Source organism: Motacilla alba, chromosome 3 (genome assembly GCF_015832195.1).
Source record: "Motacilla alba alba isolate MOTALB_02 chromosome 3, Motacilla_alba_V1.0_pri, whole genome shotgun sequence".
NCBI classification, from domain to species: Eukaryota; Metazoa; Chordata; class Aves; order Passeriformes; family Motacillidae; genus Motacilla; species Motacilla alba.
In genome coordinates this window covers 25,650,814-25,674,368 of record NC_052018.1, presented here as the reverse complement: position 1 = coordinate 25,674,368, position 23,555 = coordinate 25,650,814, and the positions used below count along the sequence as shown (strand labels likewise).

Genomic DNA, 23,555 nt, shown 5'->3' with positions numbered 1-23,555 from the left:
ATTTAAAGCCTCACTCAGTTTGGGAGCTCCTCAGCCTTCCTTCTGCTGAACACCCAACAGTGACATCCTCTTCTTCATTAGATCTTGAAAGGCTTTGAAGTCAGAGACTGTTTTATTGTCTTGGATGCTTGCACTTCACAAGCTTTGGGCCAGCACTCCTTTTGAAACATCCAACTCCAAACTGAACTGGGGTACATCTAAGATTAGAGGTTGGACGGAAAGAAAACTACTTCGTACATCAGCATGACTGCTGCACAGAAATATATGCTAATAAGCTTTTAGCTTTTTAGCTTCCTCATAATGAGTCAGTTGGTAGAGTATCTTTTTTTTTATTACTCTCTTACTTACAGGTGTCTAAACTCTGATTATGTTCTCTTCCAAGTATCAAAACCAGCTCTCTAAATTTAGTGCCAAGGTACAAATTAGGAAGGTGATTTCCCTCAGCTCCTCATGTAGAAGAGACAGACAGACTCCTCCAGAGGGTAGTTTTGATCGTAAGAACTCCTACTTAATTACCATCATAATACAGCTAAAAAGAAAATACAAAAAACTTCTGCTTTGCATTTTTTTTATTAAGATGATACATAGAAAAGTGATCACAAAAGGGGATAAAAATATTTGAACTTTTTGAAGAAAACCAAAAAAAGCTAAGTCTGACAAAAATTACCTAATAATTGTGAAGAAAGTTTCATTTCCCATCCTTAAACACACCCTATAAAACAGCTTCCTAAAGCAGTAAGAATAAATATTGGATGCAATTACAGCTAAAATATTTATCTTTTGTTTTTTCAGCCTTCTCAAAGTACTAAATGCTTCTGTCTCCCAGGTGGTGAAGTGCATATTCCTCAGTACAGGGACAAATCCAGCTCGAGAAGGGAAATAATAAAACAAAGAAAAAATAACACAAATAACACAGCTGCTTAGTCCTCAGTGAAGTATGCTTCCAGTCCTTCCAGTTCGGTATCAGCTTTTGCATCTGAAGAGGAGGGAGTAGAACTTGAATTTATGCTTTCCTGACTATTATTCTTTTGTTGAAAGTTTCCAGAGTTACTGAATTCCTTCTTCGTTTCTCTACCACCATTTAACAGCTTCTGACTCTCTGTAAAGTACTGATTAGGATGATTCAAAGAAAACCCAATGTCATCAATCTGCACATGAAAGGAAAGGAACACCAAGTTATTAAACTTATTTCTAAAAATCATCTTTTTCATATTCAAGAACAGATTAATTAACAACTTAATAAGTTCCAATTTTGTTGAAGAAAAAGGCATCAGTTTGTAAATAATGTTTCAGTAAATGTTAGCATAACACAAATCCAGTTTCATCAGAAATTTTCTTCCTTCATTGCAGAAATAAAATAACTTTGGCATACTCAAACATTATTTCACAGTATCTTTACTACAGTAAAGAAAAATAACACCCCAAAGCATCTAAAACACATAAGTGGCATCTCTTTAGAGATGAACCTACATCTTAATTGAATCTTTATTATCTGCATTGAACCTATATCTTATAATGGACTTTCACCACCCAAAAGAGGGAGTGAGAGAAGTCTGGAGAGCAAATGAAAGTGTAAAATACTGCTAGAAGTTGTAGCAACCGCACAGTATAAATCTAGATCTTAAGTATCAGTGTGAAACTGCAAATGGAAAAGGGGAGCTTCACGTCTTTCCCTGGTTTCCCAAGGAGGCACAAATGCAATATTTACAAAGGAGTGAACTAAGACAGGAGACCCAGAGATCAAACTTATCCTTGCTTCATCAGTGCCACCATCAGCACCCTGACTCTAGATGCACAACCAGTACCACAGAACATTTAGCCTTCAGTGCAAAAAATACAGAAAACTAGCAGCAGATTTGTATCACTACTTTTTGCTTCAGCAGATGCATTCTTTCAACTCTGGAATTATTTGATAAATGAACGTTCAATTAATGCTCTTCAAATATTTCAAACCAAGAAAGCTTTCAGCTTTAAAAGGAAGCTATTCTGATGTAATGAGCAAGAACCAGAGTTGTAACTTCTGTATTTCTTTTGGGAGGCTCAGAAGTTGGAAATCCTTACTTTAAAAGGTGCCTTCACCTCCTCTTCAAGGCAACCTGCACCTTTCACCTGCCTGTCAGTTGATGTGAATTCTAGGATCATTTTAAAAAAGCCACTGCTCTTAAAATACATTGGAAGACTTACCAAACATGGGGTACAACACACCATGGAAGACTAAGAGTCATATACCAGTAAATTTCTGCTCCCACTATATTCCATTTTTCCAGAAGGGAGTGGCCAATTCAGGCATAATAAGCAACTCTGCACATACACTGAGTCTCCTGAGGACATACTGTGGCTAATTTAATATGCGAAACCCCACCAATTTAAATTTCAGCTGCTTGTGAATAATCATAAAGCAGAGGATCAGTGTGTGCTCTAAATGGAATCCTGATTAAATGCATTACCACTGCCTAGCTTAGCTCCATTAGAAAATGGTGACATGGATAACAAAATCTAATTCAGACATGAATTAGCAACTGTAGTCAGTGACCTTGATTGAAAAATCTTTAAAGTAACAGTCCTAGCACTCTAATTTGATATTCAAAGGCATAACAAAAAAAAACCCCAAAAAATCTAACCCAATGTCATCACTGAATTTGATTTTAGTCTTATCTGGATGAGTTTAACCCAGCCAGCTTTCATCCATGCTCCAATTTTCATTACATGGGAACTAAATTACTTCTTTACATGTAAAAAGCTTAAAAAGAAGTGATATAGTGAAACTGGCTTTCCCTTTCAAAGCTTTAATGAGCTCTGGTTGTTTTAACCTTAAAATCTCAGCTCTCTTCAGACTAATTAAAGAGTCACTTTGTAACTCTTAATTTTATTCTAAACTCTTCTCTCCCCAACAGTCTGGAAAAAGCTGTAGAAGCAGCTCATTGTATGAATGGAGCCTACAACCACGTTTTCAGAGGTGATTGATGGTATTTGTGAGTTTTAATTTGTGGGTTTGTTATTTACAGGTTGTTAGGTAAAATTGTTGTATGATTCCATGTACCATTTTTTCCTTTTCAAACTTGAATGCTACTAAAATAAAACTCTATCAGATGAAGCTTAGACAACTCTTTTAACTAAGAGTTTCAAACCATCAAGTTTTTCTGAGAGCTTTAAAAGAGAAGGGGGAAGATTTTTTTATTATCTTCATTTGTGATATAGTGATACAGAAAGAATTCTGTTCTCTGTAATTTTCAACAGGGTTCAGTAAGCATTCCTTTGAATAAAAACATTCTATTTTGGCTGGAAATTCACAAGAAATTTGAACATAAAAACAGAAGTCTTTTTTTACATTAGACTGCTCATACAACTTTATGCAAGTTTTACAATGTTTTCAAGTAATATAGATCAAAGCATATTAATTTTAAAAGCTTCATCATTAACTTTGTACATTAGCTGAGACTTACTACAGGAAATAGAGAAAGTAGATTTCTCTAACAGCTTTGCCAATTCACACTGGTAAATCTATCTGGAATCCACCATACCAAAGAAAAATGAATTTTCTGTGCAGTCAGAACTTTAAGCTTTTAACATGCAAAAGCTTTACAACTTTAAGCTTTTAACCAAGCAAAAAGACCTGGCACTTCAGACATAACTGTATAATCGATCTAAGTAGGTGATACTAACACAAAACTTTTTTTGGATTCAGAATATTTTGCACATACTGGCTCTCATGCAAACTCCAGTTTAATATTCCTGCTATAGCAAATATTGTTTTGAAAATCCTGAAATAATAATTTTGAAACTATAACATCTTTGGGTTTTAACTAAGAACTTTTAAAATGACAGGTGATATTAGAGAAAAACCACGTGGAGCAATCATGATGCCACAGCTTTCCTTTTGCACATTTACTGAAGAGTTTGCCTACATCTTAGCTCCTGCCAGTCCATGCACTGGGCCACACAAATGATGTCTGCTTTTGTTCTGTGGTTGTGAAAAAGTGCAACCAAAGTTCAGGAGAGGTGTAACACTGAAGTTAATGAGCCCAGGTTACACAGAATACAGAGAGCAGCAGCTTTTTGTTAGCCCATGCAATTCGAACATAGCTCTGAAGTGCAAGGACACAACCCCCATCACCACCCCCCAAAAATGTATCTCAACATTCTCACTCTAGTCCAGCTGTATGTATTAGCACAGTCTTGGTGCCAAGCACTAGACTGCTGAAGCTGACCCTGTGAACTTAGAGAAATAAAATGTTTAACAAGTCTCTGTTACAAAGTCATTCATAGTCAATCTTACCCACATGTACATCATAACTTTTAAGAATTGCAGGCAACACCAACAGCTCTTCCCAACACATATGCAACACTTTCTTCATAAAATTTTTACATAATTTAAATTAAAATTCTCCATGCGAGCAAGTCCATTACTTCCATGAAAATTTTACTTAAGATTGTTCCCCTACTCAAAGAAACAATCGAAGTTATGCTACTTGATTCTTCTGAAATTTCCTTCAATGAAAAACTCTGCTAGTGATATACAGGAAAGCAAAGGCTTGATTGCAAGTAAAGGTCACCAGCTTCAGAGACACATCTTTTACCTCCCCATAAAAAAAAATTAATAAAGCATAGAGATGTAGAATAGAAAAATCAGTCCAAGCAGGCTGGTAACAAGTTAAGCAGCTAAATTCTATAAAAAAATTGCCATCATAAGCATGTGCCATTCAAACTACAGTGTCTGTGTATTTTCCTTTCTCTTACTGAAATAATATCAAGGGCAAAAGAAAGACGATTGTGAGTGCAAGGAGCAAAGACAGATATTTATATTACCACAAATTTGATAAAAAATAATGCTTTTCTGGAATTTCCTAGAGAGGAATGGAAAGACTGCTTTCCTAAAATGCATAGTACTGATTTATCTTTTGATGAATGTTGACCTTGGGGTCTACAGTCATCTTGAGAAAATATTATTTCTACTGACATGAGCTTACACAGAGCAAGCGTTACCTAAATTTAAAATTGTATATTATTTTGAATTTCCTTCCAGATTAGTAGACTTTTTCTCACATTTTCTAAGACCGTAAGACAAAGTGTTCCTCTCAAAATACAGCTGCCAAAACAACACTGGACACAGGTTCAGGGTACCCCTTTGCTATACATTCACACATATGACTGCTGGAAATACGTGGAGACAACTAGTTCAACTTAAATCAATTGTGAAAACTGGTAAGACCAAAAAAGTCAGTGGCAAATGCCTCTGGGTGGGTCATCTAATCCTCATCCATAGCCTTAGTAAGGCTGTTCCATAGTCTGCTGTTTGAAAGAGGTGCTTCCATTTTTATGGTTTGTGAAGAGAACAAAGCTATAAGAAGAGCTCTGCTTCACTGGGGTTTTTTGATGACAAGGAATCTTGAACCAGGGCAAAAGCTGGTTCTTTCAATCAAGAAATCACATGGGAGATGGAGAGTGGCCATTTGTTATCTTAAACATTTTTGGAGAAAATTTTAAGATAACTTTGCTTACAATTAAGCAAATGGGAAAGCTCCGAGAATGCCCATCTCGATTTAAAAAAATAATCACACACGACTACAAATGTGAAAAAAAACCAAATAAAAGTTAACAAAAGGTACTATGAAAATGCTGGGAGATTAAATTAAGAGGTTTTAGATACTCTTCCTTTATTTTTTTAAAATGTTTTAATATTTTTAGTAAGTTTTTAGATGTTTTATCTAAACACATCAAACTTGCTCAGTGTATTAAAGAGTAAAAATTTGATTAAAAGCAGGATATTGAAAAAGCTAACTGACTTGAAATAGATAAGATTCAACAATATTGACCTTTTCAGGAAGACAGCACAATATTTCATGACATCTTGTAATATTGAGGGTATTAACAACATCAATATATAAATGCAGAAAATTACAAAGGAATATTTGAAATTACTGAAAAGATAACTAACAAGGCAAAACAGCTAATGATGCATGGGCAAACTGAAAATAGTCTCTGGGCTTCATTAATGAGTTCCAAGGCCTTCCTCAAGACAAAGTGGGTGATAACAGCTGAACAAAGAGCAGTAGCTACTCACGTCATGGGTCAGCTCGAAGTACTTCTGACAAGCCAGCTGGTAATGCATGCCCTTCACCAGCTCCAGGATCTGCACGGAGGGAGAGCAACGAGACACACTCATATGCAGCACACATTCAACTTACTGACACTTGCAACAACAAGGTGTTCCAGGACAGCCTTGTACAACAGCTCATGGACATTTGCAGCACACGACACCTGAGAATCCTACAAAAAACTGATGACATTTTAAAATGCCCTGGCTATGTTAAAAACAAGATAAAACCACAGGAAGGTACGCCCGACCCTTAAAATGTAATTTCAATACTCTTAACTTCAAGAATAAGTTCAATCTATATTTTGGTAATATGATTGTGACAGTTATTGTCAAACTATCATATTGCAACATCTCTTCTATAATTGCAGACATAAATTTAGCAATTCAAGTGGTTGAAGCATGAAGCAATCAAGGACATGATTTGTATTTTTATTTTCCACATTACCAGTTCATGCAGATGCAGAGCAAACTACTACTGTGCTCCCATCAAGAAAATTTAATGCAAATCCTTTAGACAAGTATCTGTGAGAGGGGAATGCTTTTACCTTCAATCAGATTTGTCCTTTTAGAAATGAAGCTATTTCTAGTCAAGCTCAGCAGAATATGTGAGTGAATAGGCTGTTTTGAACACGTATTAGGAAAATCATGCCATCTTTTGTAAATACAATTTGCTTTCCAATTCTACTTCAGGTAATCTCTTCTGTGCTGCATGAAGTCCCATTCTTATCACCAGAATGCAATGCTGGTTGAAATATTTTAAAGTTTCATTACCTCCTCCCTCCTTTATATAATCAAAATGTATGCTCTCTACTTATCAAACAGAGAAAATTGCTGGAATTAAGAGATAGCCTCAGTGGAAGGAAAAATAGTTTTCAAGAAATGTTAATTTCAAGCCATTTCCCAAGGCTGACCTTTGTGTCAAACACAGCAATATACAGCTTAAATCCCTGCTGTACTCATTATCGGATGCTGCCTTGTATTTATTGACAGATATATAAATAAATTACATTTGCTGAATGGATAAAAACAGCAACACACTGCCAGGAAAGTATTTAGCCCCATTATTTCTCTGTAATAGCCCAACTGATTACATTTCTATCCCTCCTGCCACCTCCTGTGAAACCTTCTGTAAAACACAAAGGCCAAGGCCAGCTAGGCAATGAAGTCTGAAATCTGCCACTATCCGTGTACATAAATATATTCCATTTTTTCTCTTCTCTCCTTGAAATTGACTGAAAAAGATAGTAGTTAAGGATTGAAAAAACTCATCTATTTTTAACACCTCAATTTCATATTGCCCTACATTTGCTTGTTTGCTCTTTACAATATAATTTATGCCATACAAAAGAGCCATCTCTATTTTAAAGAAAATGCTAACTATGTTATATGTATCTACTTTCTTAAAAAGTGTTTTTCACCTAATACTGAGTAATTATCAGAAGACCTATTTGTCTGTTGGTTAGTTAAAAGAAACATTCATGATATTCTGTAGCATTCAGACCTGTCTAACCTGAATTTTCCAGTTGAAATAAGTCAGCTAATTCAATCTAGCTCATAAATACTTAAGGTTTTCTCAAAATTCTTCTTATTTAATCAAGATTACATGTACTAAAATGATATAACATTTTAGTTATATAAATATTTTCTGATATAAATATTTTCTAAATTTAGGTGTAAATACATTTAAATGTCAGAACCTTAATTGAGCAAACAAACTCAGGTATGCACTAATTCTTAGTGTAAACCCCAAGAGATAAAAAAGTTAGTATATATGTATGTTTCAACTGGCCACATCATGGAGGACCGGGTTCCCCTTCTGCATATATGAAAGGGAGGGGAATAAGGGGCACATTTAACATATTTGAAGAAGAATAGCTTTAGTAGATTACCCTGCTTTATCAGGGAAGAAGTTGCTAAGAGGAAACAAAAAAGGTTAAACACTGCAATAGAATGGAGCCCAGCTAGAAAGGAGTCCTCTCTGTGAGAGAAACTAACAACCCTCTATTAAAAAAAACCAGATTTACCATCCCTAATAAATATTATCTTTCCTACTACATTTCTGTCCATAATGAAAGCAAGCTTGCAGCCGTTTTTCCCTAGTATTTCCCAAAAACAGACCTCCACTCAAAGTTTAATTCACAGCAGCAATCTTTTGCCTCTTCGTACATTAAGCCATTTACACTGCATTGCTTTATTTTGTAAGTAAAGGTACACACTCAAGGACTTTTCCTGCTAGTCCTTATGTGTCTTTTTCTTCACTGCCATCTGCAACTTGCTTTTCTGATGCTGCTCTACTGACTGCTAATGAGGCTGAGATGATGTTTGGCAGATGTATGCAGCCACCTGCTTTTATAGATCCTCAGCACTCAAAGTAAAGATGTTGCATAGCAGGACAGTTGGAGTTCTGTAATTATCTGCTGCTATTTTCAACTTACTCAAAGTGAGTTTGGGTTTGGGTTTTTTTTATGCTGCAGAATTAACTTACTATGAAAATATTCCCACGATAGACTCAGTTATGTGTGATTAATTTCTAACTTTTCCTGGAAACTTTAGCTGCAAGAGAAAACTTTAGCTGCAAGAGAAAATATTTTTACAGACAGCAATACCCAAAACTTTTACAATATTAGATCAACAGGGAGAGTGCTAAGTTTTTTTTCCACTGTGGTGGTCTTGTGGTGGGCTTTTTTTGCAGGTTTGGCTGTTTTTTGTTTGGTGTTTTGATGGGATTTTTTTCATTCATAGAAACATACAGCCGTACCAGAGGCCTAGGCATAGACTGGTTTATTTATTTCCATCTCTGTGAGGAATCTCCAACCCACCGAAACACTAAATCTGTTGAAGAATATTACACAAAGTTCAGTGAGTGACTTAATCAAAACCTTTAATTTAACCACTTATAGGAAAAGATTTTTAAATTAAGAGAAAAATTCTACTAGAAAGAACAAGCTTTCTTCTATTATCTGATGTTCATCAACATAAGTATTTTTCCCTAAAATGCTTTTATTCCTAGTAGAAAAGCTAAAAGAACTAGTCTAGACTCTTTGTTTTTCCTGTTTGTGGAACCAGAAATTTTTACTACTTTTTGCTTTTGCTATTATTATTGACAAGATTCGGGAAGAAGGTCATTTCTCCAAGAAAACTTTCTGAAACAAATAACAGATATTTTGAAATAACTAATTTAAAGCCTATCATTGCTATCTCTTTATATGTAACATGTGCAGGCAACAAATTACAGTGCATTTAGTACAGCATCACAACAGATGTATTAATCAGAATCATAAAATGGTTTGAGTTGGAAGGGACCTTAAAGATCATCTGGCTCAGATTCACCTGCCATTGGTAGAGACACCTTTCACTAGACCAGATTGCTCAATGTCCCATCCAACCTGGCCTTGAGCACTTCCTGGGATGGGACATCCACAAATTCTCTGAACAACCTGCTCCAGTGACTCATCATCCTCACAGTAAAGAATTTCCTCCTTATATCTAATATAAACCTCCCTCTCTCAGTTTGAAGTCATTCCCCCTTTTCCTGTCACTACATGCACTTGTTCAATGTCTCATATGTAAAAACATATCTTAGCATCTTCTTTAATCTTTATATTCTTCAAATTGATTAGCTGTTATCAATTTTCATTTTCACAGGATTTTACCTAATTAGCAGTATACCAGAAAGAGAAATGAAAAATTATACACTATAAATTCAAATGCTATGCACTTACACATCCACACATCAGATGCTCAGCTAATGCTTCTTTCTCCAAGAAGTATTTAAAAAAAAGCTACTATCACAAATATAGACCAACCTAAGGAAAATGTGAAATTAATCCAAGTTAAATAATTCAGTTCTTGGAATAAACATCAGGATTAGCTCTCTGCTTCAAGCACTTTGATAACTAGGCAAGATCTGTAATCATCTGCTGCATTACTTTGAGGTGATTACTTCAGCAGATACAATCCTAGACGAGATACAGCCTTAGAAAATCTAGACTGGAACAACAGGTTGGATCCAAATACTTCACAGCAAGCAGATTCACATATTCAAATGCTTTGAATCCCTTTTTTCATTACTGACAGCACTACAAAATGAATGCAATGAAAGCAGTCTAACGCTTTCTAATGACTACTGAAGTCATGTGAGGTCTGGCAGTATTTGCTCTTTACCATCATCACATCATCTTTCCCTTTTCACACCCAGTCTTGAGAAAAAGCCCTTTAGGATGGGGTTTGTTCTACCATACAGCAGTCAAATGCTTTATCTTTATTGGAAAAACTCAGAAACTCTTATGAACCTTAAAGGAAAGGGTGCATATCAAGAGTATGGACAGCCCCAGAAACAGAAGGCTGAGAACAAGACAAGAAAACTGAACATCTTGGGTAAAACCACAACAGCCATTAGGGCTAGACACTAGCTCCCATTGGGGCTCACATAATAGCCATGAGGAACAAGCTTCAAAGACAAGGAAGGGCCTTGTTTGTAGGTTTAGAGGGAAGACATGAGTACTATAACCAAAAGATAAAAAATCCCTGTGGGGTACCAATTCATCAGTGCATAGCTAAACTCAAAATAGATGTTTGAAAAATTATGCATCATTCCCAGAATTTTGGAACAGAGCAAGGAACGAGCATCAGAGGTCCTGAGCCCTAGAAAAAAACATACCATTTATTGAAATACATAGCTGAAAGGTGAAGCTCCAAATCATTCATTAAAAATAGGTATCTACCAGTTTGTAAGGGAGCTCTCGTTGGCCCTGGAGTTAACAGGAAGCCTAAGAGTCAAAGGGTATGGTTTGAGTGAATGCCAGTCTAGTTACATGAGACCAATGAAAGACTGGAAAACCATCCACCCCTAATATCTATTCACAGAGCTAAAGGAAAAAAAACATTTCTGATACTTAGCAACCATCATCAACATCAGAGAAGACTCCTAAAAGCCCTGTCTGGACTGAAGGATGCTGAGCTGTTCTTAGTCACACAAACATTACTGGACCATGAAAACGGAGCAAAAAGGAGGGGCAGCAATAAAGACAACTTGGAGACTGATGGCAACTATTTTTCTTCCCCTACTAAATATCTCAAGGACTGTCTGATGTAACAGATTAATTTCTCAGAAGCCAGGCACAGCCAACATTTTATTTTACATTATTTTATTTTTATTAGGTTTTGCATAGAGGGTGTATAATTTTGTGGGATTTTTTGTTTAACACTAGGAGTGGACACTGAAGAGCCCTTTATCCTAATTGCACTTAAACACCACAAAAGTCATGGACAGGACAACATCCATTTCTGGGCAAAGCAGATGTTGATGGAGACAGTTTTTCTTAGCCACTTTTGATAAGAAAACATACGACTGCTAGTGAATCCAAATTCTACTTTACAAAAAAAACCGAACAAAACCCCTTAAACACATACACACACAAAAATAAAACCACAATTCACATTAAATAAGGAACTACATTAAATATCAAGATACTGTCTTACTGTGCAAATTCACTGAAAAATAACCTCTGCTAAATGCTACCCCACATACAGCAAGGCATCTAAGCCAGTAAATCCTCACCAATCTTTCCGATGATTAGCAGGATAAAAAATCCTAGACCAGCATCAATTGTTTATATATATATATATATATATATAGGTGAAAAAAAGCCAAAGGAAAGTATCTCTAGGACGTGTCAAATACATTGATGCTTATTGATATGAGCCAGAAGAAAACAGGGAAAAAAGAGAAAAAGGAAAAATACCACTACAAAAATGTATGAGTATTTCAGGAATTTTTCAAGAATTACTATAGTGAACAATAAACTCTTTAAAACTATTCCTTTTTAATTTGTATCTTAATTAGTCCTTCCAAGGGAGACTGCTTTAAGTGGAACTTTCACATTCTTTTCCATCTGGTACAACAGTGTGTTGATGCCTGACAAACAATGGTGACACTCCATATGAACTAAATACAACAACTTAAAGCAAGTTTTTCCTAAGGACCTAAAGCAGGTTCCAGCCAGTTAATACACAGAACTGTTCGGTGTCAGCTTAAATCTCACCAGTACCTCTTCTTTGAATGAAAATGATGACATCCTCTTACTGCCTTAAGCTCTTGCTAGAGAATGTAGTGGGAGACACAGTTCTTCAGGACACATCTCAAGGTTCCAATTCCTACACTGCTTTTTGCTATACAAGATAGATTTTTCAATTTAAGTTTACGTTTTTTAAAAGCTGATAAAAATTTCTCCTTAATTTCATTAGGTGTTTATGTGCTTTTGTTGTTCAGAGGAAGTCAGTACAACTGATAATGAGGAATGTATGGGCTTTAGAAGTTTATTATAGAAAAGAACTACATTTGTGCATTGACTACATAGTAGTGATCCACAAGTCACTGCAAGAATTAAAATAAATTTTCCAACACACTGCCAGATTCATTTAAACTTCTTTTCTAATCACAGTGCAGTAAAACAAAGTATAAAAACATTCTGGATTGTATCCACTATTGGAATAAACCTCCTCACAATATTAAACAATAAAAGGTGGTGACAATAATCATCACATCAGTGGGAGCACTGCAGCCACAAAGCCAAAATTCTGGTATAAAACCTTTATAAGAAGAAATATTTCACAATACACAGTGACAAATTGCATATGGCATTCCTACACAAATAGAAAGTAGAATTGAAAAGCAGGGCCTTATTAATGAAAGTATCAAGCAAAACATGCCTTACCTGAGCTATTCCACTGGGAGGGATCTTGTATGACTGCAGCTTTTGCTTCAGTAGCTCGGGATCACTGTGGCGGAATGGGCACCCTGACAGTAAAAAATAAGCAAGCTCACAAACAAGGCTGTTTACTCAGGAGTTAGTGCAGTAAGGCACTCAAGAGACCAGCTAAGCTGTTCCTAATTGTCTAACAGCTTATTAATAGGAAAGTTAATTACCCATGTGTACAATTGCCTTTTTTTTTCTTTAAATAATTACTTTACTGCAGAGTTATCAGGGCACCAGAGGCTCAAGAGTCACATAAAATAACCCACCATAAAGAGGCCACAATTCTTATTCACTGACAGGAAAAGAGTTTAACTTAGTTCCTTACTAACAATGAGTGTTGGTACATTTAATAGCTGTGGAAAAAACCCAAGAAAATAAAAGTAATGAGGGTCAACTGGTCTTTAAAAGCATAGTCCATTGTAAAAATATCACCTTATAAGAAACTTAGAAAGTTCCACCACCTAAGTGGATTTTTTTGTCCCACAGTGAGTTTTGAGACACAACTGAATGAACGACTTAGTATCAGCATAACCACAGTGAAGGAAGTGTAGGTTTCCCATATTTAATCATACAGTTGTAGGAGTTTTTAAAACACCCTAGCCAACTTCAGAATTCCTGTACGATTGAATTCGTATCTCAGAACACCTCTAATTGGCCATTTCTTAAAGCATCTGCACATTTAAAGTCTCCTTGAGCTGCATGACACAATGTATGTAAAAGAAGCAGTTACCAAGTCTGATCTAAAGAGAATAGCTCAAGACCAATATGGTCAGGAAACTAAATACACAATTTAAGAGACTGCAGGAGGGAGTAACTTCTCCAGCCTAGAGATTCTGCTATTTGTAAATGCTTGAGTTTTTTCCCCTTAAGGAACTCACCATGATAATCCCCTTGACTTGGTGGATTGGACATGATAATCTTCATGCAGCTGTATGGGGTATAATCAGTCCTCTTTCCTTCTTTCCCATAGCTGTGGCGAATGCTGTAAGCATATCCTTTGTCAAACTGAATAAAAACAGAAGAATAAATTCTTATATATTGGGTCAGTAATTCTACCTTCTCTGCAAATAGAAATATTGAATAACAAAATAAATTTTCCAAACATAACCAAACTGAGCAAAATAAAAAACCTAGTTGCTTGCTGCTAGCTTTGAGTTTTATATTACACGATCTCACATTTGTACATAAATGTGCTTTACAGACACAACTCAAGAGAAGTGTGCAACTGCATTCATTTAAGGTCTTTTCAGCTGATTCTGTAATGTCTTTAAAAATAAGAGGATATAAGGATCTAAATTTTGTACCCCACAGTATTAGTAAATGGACAAAACATGGTAATTTAAAATCTTTCACAAATGTCCATCAATTGATTGCCTGAAAAAACAAATAGAAATTCAGATTTCTTTACTCAGGTTCATGTTCTTGTTCTCCCAAAGTATAATGTTGCACCTAGACTTTGCTTCAGCACTGAAGTTCTAGTCTTCAGATTCTAAAATGATGTATACTTTTCTTGTATAAAAAAGATTTTCTCTTATGTCTACCAATAGACTAACAACTCCTCCAAAAAAAATGAAATCTTCCAAAGAACACAGATGTAATCTAACATTTGTCTTTATAGCTGAGCACAAAGCTATCAGTATATCATTTTAGATAAGTCCTGTGGAAACCATTCAATTACATGAGCTTGGGTCATTTTTAACGTGGTAATAGGTGACATAAAATCTGTAGAGAAATCAGATTACTCAATATACAGATCACATTAAATTGCATTAGTTACTATAAGACATCAAGGAACATTTGTTCAAATAACATACTTCAAATTCTAAAACCCACAAATATGATAAAATAATGAAGCATCATATTTAGAATTACACCTCTTCAGTCTCTCTTTGCCTCAAGAAAGAACTATGACAATACATAAAAGGAACAACTCTGCTCTTGCTCAATTCAAAATTATAGCATTAATCTCAAATTCTCCATCTAAATATAGACAATTCCTATAATAATTTAAGTTTTCTTCTCAAAAACCATTTTAAATTAATTTTTTACTCTGACTCTGGTATTTTATCAATAGAAGACAATGTAATATACTGAGAAAAATCATTCAAACATACCACTGCTAACACACCTACTGCAAGGATACTCTCAATTCTACTGATAAAAGTAGTTCCCTATTTGGCCTATGGATGTCCAAAGAGTACTTCAGAATTTTCATATACCTAAGAAATCTCTTGACTGGCCTAAACATGACAAAAAAAAAAAAATAGAAACATAAATGTATTTTTTTCATACAAAACACTTTAATGATTTTGAAAATATATTTACTTAGAACTCCATGACATAATATGCAAATATACATTATAAATGTGTATAAAAATACATACAAACTTTGAGAATAAAATCCTAAATTGCACCTGACTCAAAGAGTAAAAAAGAAACTTCTCCATCAAGATGCTGCTCATAATCAAGTCAATACAAGAAGACTAAAATTCAGCACTTGTCCCTAATAAGGCTTAAGACATCCAAAGCTCTGAACAAATATTGACTAATTAATCTATACTGTGCATTTGACAAAGTGACTTTACTTCAGAAGACTTTTTAAAAAGCAGGAAGGGGAAGAAAAGAGAGAAAAATAGCATTTTGTTTTCCAGCATAGCCACAAGCAGGATCAAGCACGTGGGAATACTCCTTCCTGTCTAGTCAAACTTTCTGCCCAGGAGATAAAAGAACTGGTTGGTTAAACAGCAAATGAACACCATTTTTTCTAGCAACAGAGTGAGGCTCATCAACTTGTCGCTAGAGAGAATTCTCTGGGTGTGTGCTCACACTCGGAAGGGCTAGGGAACAGCTCCCCACCCCTTCACGGGACACCAGCAGCTGCTGGCCAAGTCCTGCTGCTGCTCCTGTTGGAGCTGCAAATGGTCTGGTTACTCCTGAGAAACAGCAAAGATCAAATACAAAGATGTCTGCATTTTAATTTCCAATCTCTGCATGAACCTGTTAAACTGAAGATAGAATCTGTGATCCTGTAGCCACCTGTTCTTCTACCCAGAAGCTCTGGAATATTTCCTCCTTTACAAAAGATGAATTGAAGCACATTTCGTCTCCTTAACAAAGGATATTTGAGCAAGCAATTAAGTTAGACTAAATTTTTTCCCAAGGGTAAAGCAAATCATGAATGCTTCAGGATGTACTGCTTAGTTTCCTAGAAAATTAACACCCCTCTTTAACAGCTCTGTACACTAAAATCTTGAGCTGTACTTTTCACATCACTTGCCTTAATGCCCACAGAAATTACTTTTAGTGCCTAACTCATTACTTTATGCTGAGAAGCAGCCCTTGCAGTAAATAGAAACAACAGCTACATAGTAACACAACACAGCCTTGGGACAGGTTGGGTATTTTCTCGCTGCTTTCTTGTAAGCCTGTTTGGTTCTCTCCTTTTGCAGTGGCAGATGGCAGAGAACAACACAGCTACGTGGCGCAAGTTGGCACATGTGGAGTTACACACATCACTGAGAGCTCCCTCATCCCTGTGATTCAGCTTTTCTTATCATTGATCAAGGAAACAGGATTTTGGCAGGTTCAGTATCTGACAGGCTGTGTGGTCATTCATAGTGGGAAGAAGCCATGAATTGGGGCGTTTCCTTCTAGAATATGCATCCTGCAGAATAGCCTTCTTGTACACTGGGGAGTGAACTCCATGGTCAGCCTCATTCTTTCCTAATACCTTTACTCTAGGACGTTCATAAAGAAAAAAAAAAACAAACACAAGGAGCAACCTGTTTTGCTAGAAAAAGCACCAAGGCCCAGTTAAACATGTTGGCAGAAACAAGAAGGCAGAGGGATCTGTTCCTTCCTATTTATTCTAATGCACCAAATATAAGTGGTTCAATTAAAGTTCATTCAACAAAATAAATTATAGACAGCACATATTATGCATGTAGATGTTTGCAGGATCATTATAATTGCTTAGTTTTAAACTATTTTAGAGAAACAGCTTAAAAACCCACAAAACTACCATTGCCATCCATTCTAACTGCAATCTATTAAAAGGGCATTATGGCAACAACCTGTAAAAGGTCAGACTCAAGTGATTTGAAAAATCACCAAAAATTTTTGGTGTTTTTTCTGTATGAAATTTTGAGGGTTTTATTGAACCCTGATATGAACTTGTTCAACAGTAATGATGCTGCAGGAGCAAGTACATTTCCCTTGTACTCTGCGTGACAGTTTTCACTGAGATGAAACAAGCACAAAACAAAGAAATTTTTCATAGAAAAGATGGGTATGTTCTACACATTCCCCCACAGTTGTGCTAAAATATCAACAAAAATTGCCAAAGTTACTATGAAACAGTAATACTGAAGCAGCATCATTACGCTATTGAGATGATCTACTGCTGGTCATACTTGCCAACAAGGACTCTCTCCAACTTTTTAATTGTATGGCCCGCATCAGGACTATCTCACTTATTTGCTTCTGTTTAGCTCTCTGAGTTTTCTAGAATCTGCAACACATTTATAATTTATGTGTGAGGTGAATGGGCCACGGCTTTGGCAAGGGAGAAAGAGATCAAGGAATGTATCTCATTTAAGCAATGAACTGACTCACACTGAGGCCAAGAAGCTCAGATAAAGGCAGCCCTACCAAAAATTGTCACTTGGATCTTGGAATGTGCATTAGCAGCAGTGTGAATTTTTGTTTTTAAAAAAACTGCAAGTCAAATCTCCAAGCTTTAACTTGATCACTAAAGACAGAGTTTTTTAGGGACCTCTCTTTCCTTTAGGCGTGGCTGTAGGCAGCAGGTGATGTCATCAGCAGAGCACTTCAGACCAGACAAGAGGGTAGTTCTGAGGTTTCACACACCAGTCTCTGCTGTAATGAACTGACATGCCGTTTGTATGATACTGAATGTGCTAACGGTGACACCAGGTATCCTGGTGACACTGAAGCTTTCTTAGACAACTTCTCCCTATAAGAAACAAAACTCTGGGTAATGATAAGTGGGACAAAGCCAATAGTCCACAGCCAGAACTAAGGAGGCTTGGGAGACAGTTCACTTGGTATAGATAAGTGTACTGTAGCAAGGAACTTATCTTTTGCTTTTATGTGGTACATTCACATGAGTATCTGGGTAATGAAGATTAATTTTTCTAATAAATGTTAGTTAAGACACACGAACTGCGCCAGATAGCCTTTACTAGAAGATATAAAAAGTTATAAATTATAGTAGAAATAAAAAAGGATAGATACAGATACAGACATCTAAAAGCTGTAAGTCTGCAACTGGTATAGCCTAATACCATATTACCATATTCCAGATAGGAAGCTCCAGATAGGAAAAGCTTTTTTCAACAAGTTCTGATCACATAAACACATACAAGATCTTTAGATATGGAAAGAGGATGGACCGTAAAAGGACCATTTGGCAGGTGTATGCTCTCCTTCGAAGGAAAGTTTTCAACAGACAGAGCAGGAAAGCATGGGTCATGTCTGCCCCTTAATTATCAGTTTGATATAACAGAATACACTTTCAAAGCTACAAGAAATTATGTTCCCCAGCCACCCCAGTCACTGAACAATAGGCATCATGTCATCACTGACAGCTACCTTCCCTCTATCCCTTGCCATATTTGCAGATTAGTATCTGTAAATATAACTAAGCGCCCCATGAAATTTGTTATCAAATCTGATATTCAGCATGCATCTGATATTCAGGATGCATTCCATTTTAAGATGGAAAATAATTTGTTCAAAGGTCTTCCAAGCCCTGTATGCTCAGGTTCACACTTCCACAAAACTTTCATGTTTCAGTTAAAACCACTTTTATATATTCTTGAAGGATTTTATGCATCTATTCCTTACAGTACTGGGAAATTTATTTATTTAAAATCTATTAATTAAGTAAAATGGTGCACTAACTTTGTCTACCTTCTTGACTGACCACCTGATTAGTTCCAAGTCTGCAAAATTCAAAGAAGTAATGGCTTAACACATTTTTTTAAACAGTCATTGGGTAATTTCCTGTCTAAAATTGTTGAGTCTGTGTAGATAACAGCTTCAGATTCATAAATTTATCACACACAGTCATGTATCTGCTGAAATAATTGGTTCTCTTTTTCATTCATTTCCTAGGCAGTCACTCAAATCATTACTGTTGACACTGCTTAGTTGGCATATCTTTATCCAAGCAACTCTTCTTTTTTTAAGCTCATTCTTGAAATAACCTCAACTTGAGATTATCTTTTTGCAAGCACAGTTGTATTTAGGAGCACAAATAAATACTTCTCTATCTGCCAACAACAAAAACTTGTCCTAAATTACCATCCTGTAGCCCAATTTCTACCTCAAAGGTACAGATCAGAGACATCATCTAAAACTGAGCTGGAAAACGCTTGCATTGTGTAGCAGTCAGCACAGACCAATTCACAGCAGTATAAAAAACCTTTTCCCCTCCGGTTCCAGGATTATCAAACTACATGAGGCAAGAACCACTTAGCGTTGGAGATGGTTTTATCTGCTATAAGAAAATCAAAAACTTTTTATAGCAAACACCTTGTATGCTACCCATATGAGCATAAAGTGTGGGGCTAATGAACTAACTAAAATCTGATACAGTAGGCTTTTAATTTCAGCAGTCTAAGCTTGCCTTCACATAATTTAGCTAAATACACAATTTATGTACACAAATTTTTTCACACCTTTACGTGCACCAAGACTTTGAAAAGGAAAAGTAAAACATAAACCACAGCAGGCTGTCTTCTGCCTCAAGACACTGCATCAAATTATCAGCACAGCACATCTTAAAGCCTTCTCTACAACAACTGAATTTTTCTTAGGCACATGCTTGGTCACCTACAAAAGATTTTATTAGCTACTTCAAAACATGGCAATATTTCTTTCTGTATCTAAATTATTCTAATGGTTTCAGTTGGGACAAAGTTAATTTTCTTTCCAGTAGCGGGTACAGTGCTGTGTTTTGGATTTAGCATGAGAATGATGCTGTTAACACATTGATGTTTTGGTTGTTTACAATTAGTGCTTACTCTAGAGTCAAGGACTTCTCAGTTTCCCATGCTCTGCCAGTGAGGAGGTACGCCAGAAGCTGGCAAGAAGAACTGACAGGACAGTTAGCTAAGGGATATTCCAGACCACAGAAATCATGCTCAGTACATAAACTGCTCTAAGCTGTGTGGGTGCTGCTGGTCACTGCTCAGGGACTGGGGGGGACACACTGCTCAGCATGTGGTGAGCACATTTACTATGTATCACTTGTGGCTTGTTGCGGGGGGGTGTTGAGATTTTGGGGGGATTGGGGGCAGATAGAGGGAGGGGGTCCTCTCTCTATTTTATTTTGATAACTAAGAATGTTCAACAGAAGTAGAATAGCAACTAACTGCATCTGCAGAAATAAGATTCCACTCTGAACATCTAAATCCAGACATCTCTCATAATCATCAATGGTGGTCAATGCAATCAGAGGAGTCTGGGGAGCAATTCCATTTGCTCTGGAGGCTCATTAAATAAATCATTCTCTAGACACTATTGACTATATAGGCTAGATTTCTATTGGTCATAATGGCAGTTTACAATCCAATTGTAAAAGAGAATGTATACTCAGGAGAAAAGAAATTTACTACGTCTGTATCAAAACTGAGAGAAATCCATACTTACATGTATACCACAGCACCATGTATTACAGATTTACAGAGAAGAGCATGAAGACTGGCCAGGGATCCAAAGTCTAAAAACTAATTTCCTACTGCTAGTCCAAGTCCTATCAATTCCTTAAATAAGAATGTTCTCATACAATGTTCTATAATTTTATTTGAATTTTACCCTAAGCCTCAGATTTTCAAACATGGCAGCATCACTCAAAGAGATTTAGTGACTGCAAAACATGCCTTCAACCACAGCAACGTAGTTATCAAAATTTGATACAACTGTGACAAAAACCCCTGTCTTTTACTGAGATATGGTTAAACCTTTTGGATCAGTGACAGAACAAAAGGATATTAAGTCCCAACCATATGTTTCAAGATGGCAGCAGATCTTCAGCGTAAGTGCAAATTTTTAAAATTTGATTTATTTTCTGGATTTATTCATCATTTGACAAAAAAAAATCAAATAATTCTTAATATAAAATTACAAGGAGATTGAGTAATGAATAAATTTCCTCAGGCTGATAAGTATTCATTATGTCTACTCTAGAAACATATAAACTTAGCTTTTTTGAGGCAGTTGTAAAAGAATGACAAAAGCAAGGCAATGAAACACAAAACAGTACATGGATAGTTGATGTTTATTAACCCTCTTGAACACAGAGTAAACCAGACATTGGAACTCTCCTAACAGCATTGTTTCGCTCAAGATCACCGGCATTCTTTCCCTAAAAACCCTGCTGTAAAACCGGATTTTTAAATTTATTAACAGGACAATTAAAGACAAAATCACATTTTAAGGTAATGATCAAACAGAAGCGCAGAAAACCAGGTATCAGCCCTTGCTGTCATAATAAATAAAGAGAACTTCTTACATACAAAGAGCATTTTATATTCTATCTTATGCAAAGCGCACTATAATCAAGACATATTTCAACTCCAGACTGCAATTACAAGAGCCTTTCTGCACTCAACAAAAGAAAGCTTGTTTCAAAAATACGCAAGGCTATTTTCCTATCCTTTTAGGCTTTTTCTGACTAAAAGATTACTTGACTGCAGAGAAAATGGGAACAGAAAAATAAAGAAGCTCCACTGCCAGACTGCTCTAAACTGTCTCAGAAGAAGTAACACATATCTCACTTTCAGTGCCTGCTGTAAACTTGTAAAACCAGGGAAATAACTGTGGTAACAAAGTACAAGAAGCCCAAGTACTGTAATTGATTTATTTTTTTTAAAGTTTTTTAGAATTCACTAGTATTGCCTCAGTTCTCATGACCCAAATTCAAATTCATTAAGTACATGAAAAAAAAAAAACAAACCAAACAAAATAAACTGGAATTTAAACAGCAAAACTTGACATAAAGACCACGTTTCCACTCCTACATGTACAGTAGGTGACCAAAAGAAAAACAGGGAAACAGAAAACAAATGAACAAACAAAAAATCCAAAATCTCAAAAACCCCACAAAAACTCTGTATTTAAGGACATTTTGTTTTTCTTCTTTGTAAGTGGACTTAAGAGGGTATGCAAGGAGACATAAAAGCCTAGCCTACGGAATTCAGTTTCACAACTAAAGAGCATTGTACATGTCATATAAAATTAGAATCCAACCTTCTTTCAAGAAGTAGTAACACCTATAATGTTGCAATACTTGAGCCCTATCATCATTTCCCTTTCCTAAATCAGTATATTAAATTTCCAAAACATAAATTGCACATAGAAGAAATAATGTATGAAGAGCTATTCTGTCTTTATTTATGAGATCCAACAGATTTCGAAGACATGAGGCAGAAGGCTAAATGAATTCTGAAAGCGAAAGTACATTTTTATTTACATCATGCCTATTGTGATATATCAATTTGATACAATATGCTGCTTTTCTGGATGACGGAAAATGAAACACAGCCATGATTTATTGGCTGAGTATAGACTGAATATGACAGCTATATGACGTTACAGCAATTACATGGACATTAAAAAAAAAAAAAGTATTCAGAATCCTGGGTTTTGTTTTTGAAAACAGTTTATACAATTCCAGGATATCTGAATGTTTGACAAAATTATTTTAAAGCATTATTTCAATTAAGAGTATTAAGATTAAAAAAAATTCTACCAAAACTTTTCTGTTCAAAAAGCACAGGAACAAAACTGGACGACACCCACTGTGTCATTCAGCTTGTCCTGGAAAGTAGTAAAAAGACGTGGATGAAAAGATTTGCATCTCAAAAACCACTAACCCCTGCGTCAGAACTTGGGGTAAATAGCCAAAGAGCTTAAAGACATTACCAGTGCTGTGTGCAGCAACGTGCAGCAGGCGCTTTTCAGCAGATGGTTAGAACAGTATGGTTAATTATTGTTATGTATTGTTAATTATGGTTATTCAAAAGAGTCTGCTAAAAGCTCTACATTTAGCGACACAGGTACTTCACTATCCCTCAACAGAGAAATTTATCAGCCACATAGGCAAATATGTCTATTACTCTTCTTAAAATGTCATGGAATGACTTTCTTGCTGCTGCTGCAAGGGCCAATAAAACAGAAACCTCTTCTGACAAGTGCAGTCCATCTACACTTATGATGAAGTGCAAGGACTGACAAGTGATTCAAAACTACAAAAGGAATCTTAGAAAATTAAAGGTCGGGCTTCACCATTCATTTTTATACATGCAGTTCTAACTAGACACTACATCAAGGAATATCTACAGCAATGTGTGTTGCTGAGAATAAAACAAGTCATAAGAGAGCAGATTCTGATCTAAATTAGTTTTAGTACAGGAAAGATAATTATTGCTTTCACTTTCCTCACTGCAAGAACCTTATTACCAACCAGCTCATACATTAGATTATTAAATGCAGATTTCTGTGTCTACTATGTAACAACAAAAAGTGATCCTCTTTCTTTTTATGGTAGCTAGCACAGTTAAACATCACAAAAACTACGCCAGCATTGTTAATGTCCTGGAAGAGAGATTATAGCTAAAGCTCTTCTCTACACCTAAGACACGCCACAGGCTGAAAGACTGCACAAAATCTTC

The 23,555-nt window shown here is 35.9% G+C and overlaps 1 protein-coding gene across 1 annotated transcript in view; it reads right to left on the bottom strand.

Moving 5' to 3' along the window:
* Positions 1-557: 557 nt before the first annotated feature.
* PRIM2 (DNA primase subunit 2) overlaps positions 558-23,555 on the bottom strand; it is an 88,518-nt gene continuing 65,520 nt past the window's right edge. The window contains exons 10-13 of the mRNA XM_038132919.1: positions 13,734-13,860; positions 12,814-12,896; positions 6,062-6,130; positions 558-1,148 (exon numbers count right to left, since the gene is read on the bottom strand). Coding sequence (XP_037988847.1) covers positions 921-1,148; positions 6,062-6,130; positions 12,814-12,896; positions 13,734-13,860 — 507 coding nt within the window. The 3' untranslated portion in view covers positions 558-920. The remainder of the gene's footprint in view (positions 1,149-6,061; positions 6,131-12,813; positions 12,897-13,733; positions 13,861-23,555) is intronic.